Source organism: Watersipora subatra, chromosome 5, assembly GCF_963576615.1.
Source record: "Watersipora subatra chromosome 5, tzWatSuba1.1, whole genome shotgun sequence".
Lineage (NCBI taxonomy): Eukaryota > Metazoa > Bryozoa > Gymnolaemata > Cheilostomatida > Watersiporidae > Watersipora > Watersipora subatra.
Window position 1 is genome coordinate 53,896,526 of NC_088712.1, and position 13,968 is coordinate 53,910,493.

General features: G+C 36.1%; 2 protein-coding genes across 3 annotated transcripts; one reads left to right on the top strand and one right to left on the bottom strand.

The window, feature by feature from the left end:
* Positions 1 to 510: 510 nt before the first annotated feature.
* Positions 511 to 2,036, top strand: LOC137396984 (peroxisome assembly protein 10-A-like). The gene has a single exon (XM_068083265.1). It carries the CDS (start codon positions 687 to 689, stop codon positions 1,614 to 1,616), a length of 930 nt encoding a protein of 309 aa, XP_067939366.1. The 5' UTR covers positions 511 to 686; the 3' UTR covers positions 1,617 to 2,036.
* Positions 1,675 to 13,562, bottom strand: LOC137396985 (acidic leucine-rich nuclear phosphoprotein 32 family member B-like). 2 transcript variants are annotated; one of them, XM_068083266.1, is made up of 7 exons: positions 13,315 to 13,562; positions 11,513 to 11,656; positions 11,110 to 11,229; positions 10,150 to 10,309; positions 4,273 to 4,559; positions 3,862 to 3,943; positions 1,675 to 2,214 (listed from the first exon to the last, which is right to left on the bottom strand). In XM_068083266.1, the coding sequence occupies exons 1-7, from the start codon at positions 13,360 to 13,362 to the stop codon at positions 2,165 to 2,167; spliced, it is 891 nt and encodes a 296-aa protein (XP_067939367.1). In that variant the 5' UTR covers positions 13,363 to 13,562; the 3' UTR covers positions 1,675 to 2,164. The 2 variants fall into 2 exon arrangements, with proteins under 2 accessions (XP_067939367.1, XP_067939368.1); XM_068083267.1 differs by having other exon boundaries at positions 4,273 to 4,556; positions 13,315 to 13,561.
* Between the last annotated feature and the right edge of the window lie 406 nt (positions 13,563 to 13,968).

Here is a 13,968-nt window from a genome sequence, read left to right on the forward strand (position 1 = left end):
CTACCAGGCTGTGTTACAGGAAGCATTATGAACAGTGCACTCCGTTGGCTTTAGTATAGTAGAAGAAGTTAGTTTCAGCTCCCTCATGTTTGGGACATCAACTTCAGATAGCTTTGGGTTCAGCGCACTCTGTTGGCTACAATAGAGCACGGTGAACCATTACGTATATCGCCATCTCAAAAGTACGAGTTGTCACCTCTTTTTCCTTTCCTAGCAAGACCACGTTCTCTCCTCTCGACTGTCCCGCTATGTGATTTCTACTCGTCAGCCAGCAGCTTAGAATTTATGATGCAAGTTTCAACTGTTACAAAGAATTCATGTTAAGCTGATGTCATAAATTATGATAATTACGCATAGTAGTGTTTAATAATTTTTTCAACAGTTGTTCTTGAGATAATATTAAATGCGTGGCTCGATTTGAATCAGCCAGTGCGCAAACGCTGTCAACGAACGAGTTATATTTTCCTAAGTCGCCAACAGCCAACCTATTTGTGACGTTTGCAAGTTTTCTCCGGGCAGCTTTGGGGCGTTCAGTACCAACTCAATCTAGTCGTTCGTATTTTTAATAATCAGATTGCCTACTGTCAGGCTGCATCATCTAGTTTTGCATATTTTATTAGCTGAGACAAAACACGAACGAACTTCAACCGTACTCCATACTTAAACGCATCGCAGAGAACAACATCATGCCTTTAATTTCGGCCGATGTTTCAGAAGTTATGAAAAGTTGTCAGAAAGACATAGAAGTGATTCACAATTGTTTAAATCCTTTACTCAACCGAACAGTAAGATTGTTTTTGCAACTTTGGAAACTAGGTTGCCGAAGTTCAGACGAACGCCAAAGCAGCTCATACCTTCATACGCAAGCTTTCGCAGACCTGTCACAGTGGAGTCGTGAGACAAAGTTGCTAACTGATTTGTTATATTATGCAGCAACGACAATTTCTGGTCAGCAAACGCTCGGGGAAGAATATGTATACATTGTCCAAATATTTGGAAGCACTAGGTATCATCCAAAATTTTTGCCAAGGATGGCAATGGTTGGACTTCACTGTATCTGTCCTTACGCTGTTGAAAGGCTAATACACTTCTGCATAAAATACGTCAACGAAAACTCTTGGATAGCGGAAAGGAAGAAACATTTGATCAAAGAGTTTCTAAATCACGTGAACCATGTTACTGCATGGTGTTTTGGTTTACAACGCAGCTTGTTTTTCCTTAAGATGACATCAGAAAACTTTTCCAAACATTTGACACATATAAATTATGCGTCAGTTAGACGAACTCCACTGAGACATAACGTATGGTTCTCGGTTCTAGGGTATTTAGGGGTTATTCAAGCGGCTGCCACATTTACACGCGGTGTGACTACCGCGCAAAAAGCTCTTCAGCAGTCTTACTACAAGGGATCGACGAAATCAACTACACGTACAGCTAACCAATCAAGATGCCCGTTATGCTATGATCGATATGACAGCATAACAAGCACACCTTGTGGCCATTTATTTTGTTGGAAATGTGTGTATCCGTGGTCATGTTCGACTGGCCAATGCCCAATATGTCGCGTAGATTGCAAGCCTAAACAATTGGTATTACTTGTTAACTTTGTGCTATAGACATTTCTGATCACATATTGCTGTATTTGCACTTATTTGTTGCAACATGGTTAACAAATTAACAACATTGCACTGTATATTTTAATCACAAATTTGTACTGATTGCAATATTACATGAATTATTATATAATACATTTCGTAGTTACTGTACACATTCAGTTCTGTGGGTCTCCAATCAGATACAATTCAAAAGTTCCTTTCGTACTTTTATCGTCACAAACGCGTGCAGTGACCGAGGGATGAAAATTAGATTATAACAACGACACTCCAACTATGTACAAATAAACAACTGCTGATCAACTTACTCATTCTGTTGCTCTGAGTAAAAATTGAGTGCTAGAAAAAGATAAAACCTCATGCGATTGCGATAACCGCACGACTGATTTTAAAATAGTCGACAGGTCGAGTGATAAGAGATATCCACAGCGATGAAAGATAGCCTGTACAAAAAGGAAGAAGAGTAGCAGTATATCGCGTCAACTGGACATTTACAATAGCCTTATGTAGATAGTAAAAGATGATGGTGCATCAAAGTGTTTTTACAGTTGCTAAGCATCTTCGTCATCTTCCAGCTTCCTCTTGGTACCTCGTGCCTCCTCTACAAGCAGTACACAGTCACATCAAGCACAATTAGCGCTGTGAACAATTATTACACCTAGTATCGCCTCATGCATTGGGTCACAACACATAAGTGCAGGCATTGTAACAACGTCTACATTTGCAAGCACGTAGTATTAGAAGAGGTTCTATAACAAACTTTTCATTTTACTGCCATTTGCAGCTATTTTATGGAGTATAATCATATTCATGTAGCGTAACGTAAGGACACAGAAGACTGTTACGGAAGGTTGGTTAACGGCCCAAGTCAATAATTAATCTTTGTAGACTACTATATGATAAATGGCCTGGCAGCTTGATGTACCCCAAATGTTTTTGACAAATTACAAAATGCTGTGATTGAATTAACCCAACGATGATCCTCTATTCACTGTTCGATAGCTATTACCGATCAGTTATAAGGGTACACCTAGGTAATGAAAAAATACTTCAAATTTTTTAAAGCAGCAATTTTGCACATAAGTATGGTAAAACCTTGCCATACAAAGTTTTTTAAAATCTTTATTTATTTTTATTAGTTGTACTCACAAAATGTATATCCAAAATTCACATTACAAATGTATGCATTTCTCCTTCACATAGTTTGGCTACATTGTGCTTCAACAATATTAAGCCAATAGTTTCTTCATACAGTTTTGATTGAAAATCATGGATCACTTGAAGTAGTGAGAGTGCAAATAGCAGTGAAAAATAAATGGAAAAATTTTCTTAAAAGCAAAATAATAAAAAGCATGAACAAACATTTTTTGACCAATTCTTTAACAAATTTTTAGAGCCTGTTAAGCAATACGGTAAGAAAAAAGTAAAATTGCTGATGCAACAAAACCCTAAGGAAAGCGGAGAGACTGGCTATAATATAATGTAAAATATATCCTGCATGAGAACATCAATATAAACAAGTGATACTAATTTAAAGTTTAGTTAGTCCATGTTAAACTTGCTACACTTCTCTCAACATCTCAATTCAACTGTCTTTTACAGTGAAGAAAAAGAAGTGACAATAAAAAACCTTTTTTGATTGGCTAATGCTTCATTTACTTTCTTACCTATAATCCAATTTTTTCTATCAATGATTTTTGGTAAAGCTATAAGTGATTTGTGAAGTATCTACCATTGACTTTAGGAAACGTGAAAATAGTTATGCAAAATACTTTGTATTTTCATAAAAATGTTTGATAAAAACTATCGTAATGGGTTTACCTCGGTATGCTGACATTTGACTGCTGGGCAAAAATATTTGGATGGAAACATTGATTGTGTAGAGGCGCTCCAAAAAATCGTGGCCCAAAAACATACAGATCAAATTTTGATTTTAAAGGGCAAATTTCATTATTTACAATACCTATAATTTCCCAAAGTTCCAACTTTTTCTCAGACCAAAAGACTGCCACAAAATCCCAAAACATTTGCAAAAATTTGAGCTAAATTAAAATTTTTAACATTGAAGGATCATGCAATTGTTATAGAACTGATTTGTTAATAATCTTCCAATTGTTTGAAATCTTAACTGATTTTAATCACTTGAAGATCTAATAACTTTAATAAAATCGCACAAATGCATCGCTGAACTAAAACGACCAACCGCAACGGCTCTAATGGCTACTTAACATAAAAATAGACGACTTACCCTGTGCCTGCTCTTCATCTTCTTCCTCTTCATCCTCCTCATCCTCACCATCTGGGTTGAACTCTTCATCTCCGCTCTCATCCTAGAACAGGGCAGAATACAATCATTGATGTAAATCACAGCTGAAAAACAGCCAGAGTCAAAACTACATAGTATAGAGTATGTTATATTAATTATATATATTATATTATTCGTATGCACTATTAGCACTGAACTTACAACAAAAAAATACGCTTGGACTTTATAATTTTAATCTGCTATAGTTTAATGTGTTACAGCTTATCTGCATAGAGTAACAATTATCACATTACTGCTGTAGCAGTAGCCAAAGAGTTGAGACAGCTAGGCTTTTGCAGACAGGTTTCTCTCAGTGACAACGCTTAAACGCAATCTAACAAGATAGACAAGTACCTCAAGGTCCCTTCCAACGAGTGCACTCAATTTTCCCTCGTCTTCCTCATCTTCGTCTTCCTCCTCTTCATCCAAATCATCATCATCGTCATCATCATCTTCGTCGTCCTCCTCATCGTCATCATCATCGAGCGCCCCTGAAGAGTCATTGTTGATGCCCAACATGGAATCCGAGGGATTGTTTGCACCCATCATCACTTCCTGCACATCGCTGTCATCCTCATCATCAAACTCATTCAACTCGTCATCATCGTCATCTTCATCGCTGCCATCTCCTTCCAAACCTTCTGAACGAAAGAAACCATTACACACCATCGGAAAGAAATTTTGCTTGTATTGACAAGAAACAAATTTTACGATCATAGTCGTGTTGCCCAGAACAGAATTGAACAAAATTCGTCATTAGACCTGAAAAATGATTATATCAATTTCAGAAAAAGAGTAGGAATTTATGCCAAAATAAACCAAACAACGCAACACCTTACAAAAAGAAAATTTTAGTTGTAAATCACAAATACAATACATGTAGATTGGCGATTTTTCTAATCGAATCGTTAAGAAATGGAAGCTTTATAATCAGTGATCAATATACTGTAATTGATAATGTACATCTGACTAGCAGCATCAACTATAAACAAATACATGTATGCTCATATGATGACATTAATACTCAACAGACAGTTACTTAAAGGTCGACTTGCAACAAAATTCACATTACAGTTATTTGATATCAAAAGATTCACCATGTCTTACTCGGCTGTGTTGCGGGTGCAAAATATGTGGAAATGTGATTACGAGCTCAAAAACGAACAGTTAATCGCAGCCAACACAAAACCACCGTAGATTAGAATCTCTTTCCAAAACGGCTCAAATGTGACGTAGTTGTAGGAGATGGCTTCTGTTTACACTTTCATGCAACCTCCTTCGTCGAAATATTTTCACAAATATACTTCAGGCATTCAATAAAACCATGTCTATTGTTCTTACGCGTCTATTTTATCGTCATTGTAATGCTGTCACTTTTAGCACTGATATCTTATAACTTACCGTAAAAATTTGTTTAATTTTTTAGCCTTAGCTCGAAGGAGTACATATCATTGTCTGATAATCATGACAAGCCTGTTGGTCACCTGTGATAATCGAAAAGTGCTGCAGAAATTATTTGCGAAGTATTGGGTCACATGATCAGATTACGACTTGCCGATTAGACCAAGCTGAAACAAAACTGTAAAGTAGCGAACATCTATATTTGATACGGGGTCTTCGGTAAAACCCGAAGTGTTTGTCATAAACTAGTGCCACGAGAAGTTTTATATTGAGCCTTTTATTGGCCTTTCAATTTACGTGAGAACATCAAGTGACAAAACAATAACCAAATGTAATGACTACAGAGAAATAAACTGATTCTGATCTACGGCGGTTTCGTGATGGCTGCGATCAATGGTTCATTCTTGAGCTTTTAAGAGCTTGTCATCACATTTCCACATATTTTGCACCTACAACCCAACAGAGTAAGACATAGTGAATCTTTTGATACCAAATAATTGTAATGTGAATTTTGTTGCAAGTCAACCTACAAGGAAAATTCTAGTAAGATTGATTCCTACAGATGCAGCTGTTAATTCCTGGTTACAAACGTGTTCTGGCTTTCATTAAATCTCATTTTATAATATATCTAATAGTTCTAGCCTAATTAGCTTATACTTACTCATTAGACATTTTGTGATGTCACAGTTTTTAACTTAGGATCAAAATGCAGCTTGTCTTTTACGTTAACCAAAGCATTTTACAAAATCATAATACATGTACCTGGGTATTTCCTTTTGCCACATTTTTAAATTATGGTTCGCCTTACGAATGGTAGCAAAGGAACTAGCAAGCTGCTAAACTCATAGTTGTAAATACAGTACGGGCTCCTACAACGTAAACAGTTCTCCAGGTACGTTTACGTAATTACATTATAGAGATTTTACACCATAAGGACAGTAAAATACATGTAAATCGCCTAATTCGTTCTAAGATCTTTCCAAACTCATCCCTTTGGCCATACAAAAAATAAAAGCTTGAGTAAACTTTAATTTGTGAACTGTACCGTAACTGCAGCATTATTAGTTGGCACAAACAATTTTTCTCCTTTTTATGATCAATCTCACTGGTTTCTATAGACCATGATTGTAGTAATTCTACGATAAGTTAATGGGGAGCGCAGGTCTTCGAGGTTCATATACAACGATTTGCTTATTTATCTAAACAGCAATGCATACTATTCAAAGTAAAACTAATAACAAACAATTTTATATGTCAACAAGAAAGCAAAACAACATATTTTACAAAAAAGCGATACAACTTGTTTGTCATCTATCTGTATCAAGGGGGTCAATGTGAGGATAAAAGAGAATTTTCGACGACACTCCAACTCCGTGACATTCGGAATGATGGACCGATACTGTAACGCCTGCACCAATCGATCACCGTTGTATATATGAATAATGCGCAGCTACCTTATTTTATGTTTCGTCATCTGGCAATGCAATGTATCACGACGAACTAGATTGTTGCGAAAGTTGTATATGTGTATAATATGTAGGTACAACGCTATACATACGTCATTTTTTCTTTTGCAAGTGTGGCGAGATAAATTAACAGTCAAATCGAATTTGTGAACTCGCCCGACTCGGCACTTCAAGTTCTATAAAATTTTTCATGTAGTAGGAAGCAAAAAACTTCACATAAATTTTTTAACGCCATCTGGAATTTACGTTATAGGAGGTATACATTATAGGAGCGTCATACTGTACATTTCTAACACTCCAATCAGTAACTCCAATAGATTAAATATAGTTACTTTATGTAGTTTGGCTTCAACACTTCAAAAGGTTTAATCTACGCGCTAGCCTAACAGGTCCACTAGGACCGTAAAACACCCAGATTACTATGAAGAGTTCATAAAAATGATATCATTAAATCAAAATGAGATCATTAAATTGAAATTTTTAACCCGGGAAATTATATTAGATGCAATCGGGACAATTATTGTACAAAAAAGCAAACTTTGTTGAAGTGGCATTTTGTATCATATTGAGAGACAATTTCAAGTGGCACAATGACTTGGTTAAGACTACTGATGCCTCACGAAACTGCTCAAAGCTGTAATGTATCATTTTTACAGTGAACTACACATTGAGACTGTTGCCCTATTGTATATTGACATAAAAGCTTAGGTTTTCACTTTCATCTATCACTAATTTATTAAATTAGGTTGCATAATAAATTAAATTTTCACTTTTAGTATATAATTAAGCTGAGCAACTATGACATGACATTACCTTTGAGGTACTCTGCTTCCCAACACCATTACATAGCTAACATTATACACAATATTTACTGCTAAATGGTTGCTACACGACTTGAAGTTTTAATCTTGATTACTATGACTAACATCCTAGTCCCACAGACTTTTCTATCACTCTTGTTCTAGTCGCACCATAACAGTTGGCTGTGGATAAATTTTTATATATCTTTGTGTATATTTCTGAAGGTATAGTTACAATTAAATTGAGATGTTTATCTCTCAACACAAGCACTAAATGGCTATCAATTGAAGAGTGCAACATTTAAATGTTCGCCACAAGGCGACAAATTTTAGAATAAAGCACAATTAATAAAACTATTTGTGTTGACACAGCAAAACCACATTTCTGTAACAATAATGAAAAATACTTCACGAGTGCTAAAACTTGGAAGTAGCAGCAGCATGTTACTGATAAAACGCGATTGGAAAACATTTTTCGACTAAAGACATACCACTATCAAAGTTTGTAGATACAAAAGATGGGTGTAAAAAAATCGAATGCTTGCTGTGGCACCCAATTTTAACATAAATAATCTTTACCAATTCAGAATCATTTTGCTTAGCGATTCACTACTGTGTAAGCAGGCTCTATCGCTTTATTTTTAAAATGAACATTGATAATCCAAGTTCCCTACCAGCCAGTTAGCAAAAGTATATGGTATACACGTACTTGGTAGTGTTCGCCTTACTTTTTATACATTTAATTGAACATTCATGTTTTGATGTTGTAAAACTTGAAGTTTCACTAAACAAAACTCACCCTTTCTACATGTCAGACTGTCAACTCACACTCAAATCTCATCATGTATTTAGCTATTGCGACCGAAAATGAGCATCGATTGCAGATAAATTTTCTATGTACTTAATAATTGGTGACGCATGCATACATCACTAACTCTAATATTCCCTTCTCAATCTATATCGATACAACATAATCAAAGCTGGTGAGAACTATCTAATTTTCGTGCATTAGTTAGACTGTATCATATATAAGAGTACGTCACACTTATCAACAACCAATACATGGTCACCAAACGCTAGCTTAATCGAGTTGCAATTAATTCACGCTGTTGTTTTATGCTATTACCAGGTTCCTTATAAAAACTAGGATTACTTGCTCTAACTGCACTGAAATTAGTCTATGCTTTCACACAATCCCACTAATAAAATTAAAAATGCTCAAATCCAAAATTGATTAACAAACGGTTATGACGCACACATTTCTGATTCTGGAGCCTAGTAAATAAATGTTATATATCAGGCTTGTGATGCATTAGTACTGCACTACATCATCTCAGTGCAGTACGCAGTAATTTTGCAGTGCATTAAAACTTTCTGATATGCAGAAAACGTTTACTGCTACTGGACTCCTACTGCGTATTTACTTCCATGACGCATTACCCGAAACCCAGCGATTCATGCATACTGCAAACGCGCATTCTTCAAAACTTGAAACTGCATGTATACATGCAACTGCGCATTAACATGACGTTTATACTATAGATCAACTGACACTGCTGACTGTCTAAGCGTATGTTCTGCATCATAAAAATGTTAAACGCTATGTTCAACAACTTCATGAACTTGGGCTCAAACTCCTATATCATTTTAGGCTAGGAATCGGGGAGTCAACATTCCAATTGATGAAATTAGGATCTTTGCATTGTATTTTCATTAACATTATGTAATAAAAACATAGTAGATCTTTATTTAAACCATATAAAGCATGTTAATTATGATCTGTTTATTTGTCCACTTGTACTCGAATCTGTGATGAGTTTTTATGGAAAATGTAATGTGCCTGTATATATAATGTAATGCAAAAGTTCCCATTACATTTAACACTGGGAAATGCGCACTAGCAACACTCTCGCTGCATACATCACTGCACACTGCAGTAGGTAATACCACCACTAGACCAATACTGCTTCCTGCAAATGAGAAAGTAGTTGTACTGCAAATATACTGTGTTAACGCATTGCGGTAAAACTAATACAATTATACCGCAAACTGCATCGCTGTGACATGTTTACTTCTGCACTTCTAAAGCAACTACATGGATATACATCCAAAAATTAACTGCAGCTGCGATGCATTTTACATCTAGGCATCAGTGAGTACTTATGGATGCGCAATTATGTTCTCATCTTGGTCACAGTCTTTCCAAATATCATATTCACAATCATTAATGCAAGCAACTTGGTTTGTTGCTCAATGATATTTACCTAGTCTCCACAAAAGAATTTGACTTATAATGCTAGAATAATTTTGTATGCTTTTGAGAAAGATGTGATGTTGAAATTTATAACAACCAAGAATTGGCAGTAAAAATATTCCTCATACCCGCTAGCTTTCGTGACTATAGTTTTACTACTATTTCTATTGTGAGTTGACCTTGATAGGAAACGTCGAAGAGAATGGTAGTAGAGTTTCTTCTAAATGTTGAACAGTAACTCGATTCTCTGCAAAGAGAGTCTGCAATCTTGTACAGAGACCAAGCATAACAACTGGACTATCCACCATACCTTCCTCATCTTCCTCATCAGGGGCCTCCCTGTCATCCCTGTCAAAGCCATCAAGGAAAAGCAAATTTTTTAACAAATCAAATACAGATTCCCTGTACGTCTCCAAACTTGTCACATCGCAGTTGAAAAGATCGAGTACACGCAGATTCTCCAAGTCTTTCTGGAACATAATTATACAAAGGAGTGTCAAAATTAGGTGACAACATACTTCGGCAATGCAGTGCAGGTTGAAAATATATGATACATTCTTCAAATGTGATGAAACAGGTTTAACAATATGACAACTGACCGATTTTCACGGTTATTACATTGTCCTAGCCTTGTCATGACTTTTTTATACAATCGTGTATGGAGCGAGATACTTTATCGGTCCTTAGTCTGCTTTCAGATACAATTGTGTAAATTACAATGAACTAGTTTACAGTAAAGCATGGTGTTACATTAATATTTCAACTCATGAGAATTAAATTTGAAAACAGAAAGTTCTACAACAAGGTGCCCACAACAAGGTACTTGTTCAGTGTCTATTCAATAACTGAAGCAAACACTGATTGAAAATAAGATTGACACGAATAAACACTGAAGCCACCAAGGACCATTAGAGGATGTGTAAGTGAGGTAAGTGTAGTTTGTGAAACCAGTGCTAATTTTCACAATGCCTTTTTAAAACCTCTACTAATTCAAGGAACAATGCAGAACACTCTTGGTTAACGAGTATAGAGAGTCTGCATTCATATTTAGGCACTTTTAATGTTTAATCAAACCATTTGGATCTTCTATGAGAAATCAATGCTTGATAATTAATTGTGGTTTCTCAACATAAAACCACCAATAAAAATAACTTTGCTAATAGCTTAGTCAACATCCACTTGGCACTACTCACCCAGCACACGGCGCACATTTGTAAACAAAACAAAGAGGAAGACATGCCAACAATGTAGCAAATCACCAAAAGCTTACCAGAGGTTCGAGAGTATCGATGTCCTTAATTTTGTTACCGCTAAGATTGAGATTTGTGAGATTAGTGCAAGATTTGAGAGCTCCTAGACCTGTGGACAATCTGTTGTCACTTAGTTCCAACTAAAAAATAAGATCTCAATAAACAAAAACAAGTTTATCATACAAACAAGATGGTAATCACTAACAACCACGTTATGAAGAATGTGCGTGCAACCATATCAGACTGCTCAACAAATGCAAAAGCATTCTGCGACGGGCAAGTCCTGATTACTGAATAAAGTTCTTCGCTCCTTTATCTGTCAAGATTATGATCAGCATATCCAGTGTGCAAATAAATACTTCGTCATGAACAGATTCCGTCTTTAATGTACAGTAAAATTTTACAACATCGACAAACACAAACCTTTCTTAGATTTGCTAGCTTTGGAAATCCTTTCAATGTGGTTAGTCCAACGTTAATGAGACTTAATGACTCCAAGTTTGTGAACTGCTCGGACAATCCTTCTATGCATGTCGATCTGCAGTTGTCCAAGTTCAGCTCCACGATCTACAAATACGAGCTGCAAGACTGCAAAATGCAGAGCTCTGCGCAGTGCACTGCTTTTCGTTACGGTTCACTGAATCCTTACCAATATGTCAAAAGTTGGAAACGATTGCGCCTCACTCATAATAAGCTACGACACCCTTTAAGGCATATTACGCTATTATATCACAATGAAGCTTGGCCTTACAAAACACACAGAGAAAAAGAAGAGAGCGTAAGCGTACACAACTTACAATCACACATGGCTTATTACCACAAATCTTCTAATAGAAAACGTTGAGTGCGTATTGGCCGCCATTGTGCCGTGTGCACTCAACTGTTTCGTCAATTACCAGCCTAGTGAAAACACTATCTGATACAACAAATTTATTGGTCAACTGTAATAGTAGAAGTAACTCAACAACTGTAATTGATAAGGCGTGATAATCCGCAATACGACAAATTAGATTCTAGATTCGATTGTACACTAAATTGACATATGAAACAGAGAGCAAATCACACTGTGTTGTGCAGAGAACCACATAAAATAGCTGACGGAACATCAGGATTTAAAATCACAGAGAAAACTACAACAAAGCTAATATTGCACTTACGCATACACTTAACGATGCAAGAGAAGTTTTAATTTTTATTGCACACGCAAATTTAAAATTGTTACTGCCAATGAGTTAAACAGACTCTACGTTATGGCATATATTTATTTTTGCAGCATTTGCGCAAGACTAAATGTTTACAACAAAACGAATTCATGTTACACATGTTATTTCAACTTCTATTTTATTTGCGAAGGCTATATAAACACACGCAATGCACACTGATCAACCTATTAAAAACTTAGAGCACATAGAATAAATATTTAGATAAACACAACACAGATCTTTTAAGTGTAATAATTTAACAACAGCTATGACGCAGCAAAACCTTAAATTGAAGATTCTTGTGGGTTTTGTTTACAAACTAAGCGCAGAGATGTTTGCGCGCCTGTAGTGAAACCAGGTTTTAATGCATTCAAAACAGATATACGAGAAGATATACGGCAGATATACGAGAAGGAAAAGCATGCTTGTTTTAACAAAAACGATTCTCAGAGAGGCGTAAATCTTTCAAGCACGAAGCGACTCGACGCAACGGTTATCACAATAAGTAACGGCAATGCACAGGCGCGGTAGGACCGCTTTCCCTTATGTGAAAGGCTTACGAACTAGGATTTAAGATCTTATATACGAGTCTAGATTACATCTAGCATCATATTTTTTGACGTTTTATAATATGAAAAATAGAGCTATGAGAGTAACAATCGCGAGAGTTAGTTGAACGTAAATTCTGTATTTCACTAGTACTATTTTCTCATGAAAACCTCAATAAATAATATTCACAAACAATTCGTTCCACTTTGCTGCAAATGAGTTCTAAAACATCGTCTGATAAAGCAAAAACAAAACCGTCAAGCACAATGTAATACTGAGTAATTGTCAACTTATGGCGTATTTTGATTCAAACGGTTTGGAAAGAACAGTTTAGCCATATTGACAGACAACTCGTTAAAAGCTGCATTTTGTTCATCGCTTAACAACAAAAACAGAAAGACAAAAACTAACAGCTACTTCACAAACAATTCTATCAAGAAGAGTCATACTACCACTAATCATCAACACGCTTACCTCTTCTGGACTTCGTCCTCGACTTTCCAATTGTATCCGTTTCTCCATTTAAAAAATATTTATACCTTCTACAACCAAATGGCTTTGTGTTACAAGTCTTTTGTTACACACTCTGTACCAGAACAGGTGTTGTAACTAAAAATGTTAGAGAATCGGCTTTCCCAATCAGAACAAGCTACACAGTAAAGTCGGGTGTCAGAACAGGTGAAGACTGGTAACGGAGAGAGCGTAGATAACTGCTCGATTACAAATATCGCCGCACTACGCGGGATAAGGCAATTGTGCGCAATTTTTGTAGTTTAGGGATGAAAGCAATTAATTGTCCATCCCATCTCTTTGCGATGATTGGTTGTTTATACAAATTTTCAAAACAAATCGCATGTGCAGTTCACGTGGTTAAACTTGCAAGCCCACGTTGTTTTATCTGTAGGTCAAGGATGGGTTTATGGCGTACATATAGCGATTCGGAAGTTTTGCAGCTAGTAAAAAAGTTATACTTTCTGCGACACGCGGTTTTCACTGCTGTAACATTCTTAGCATGATTTGGTGTATTTTTACTTTAATGTGGTTGGAATTAAACGTATTCTATGCATGTATAACGCAGTCAGTAGCTCAAGGTGAAAATTATTTGTTGAGTTTAATCTTCACAAGACA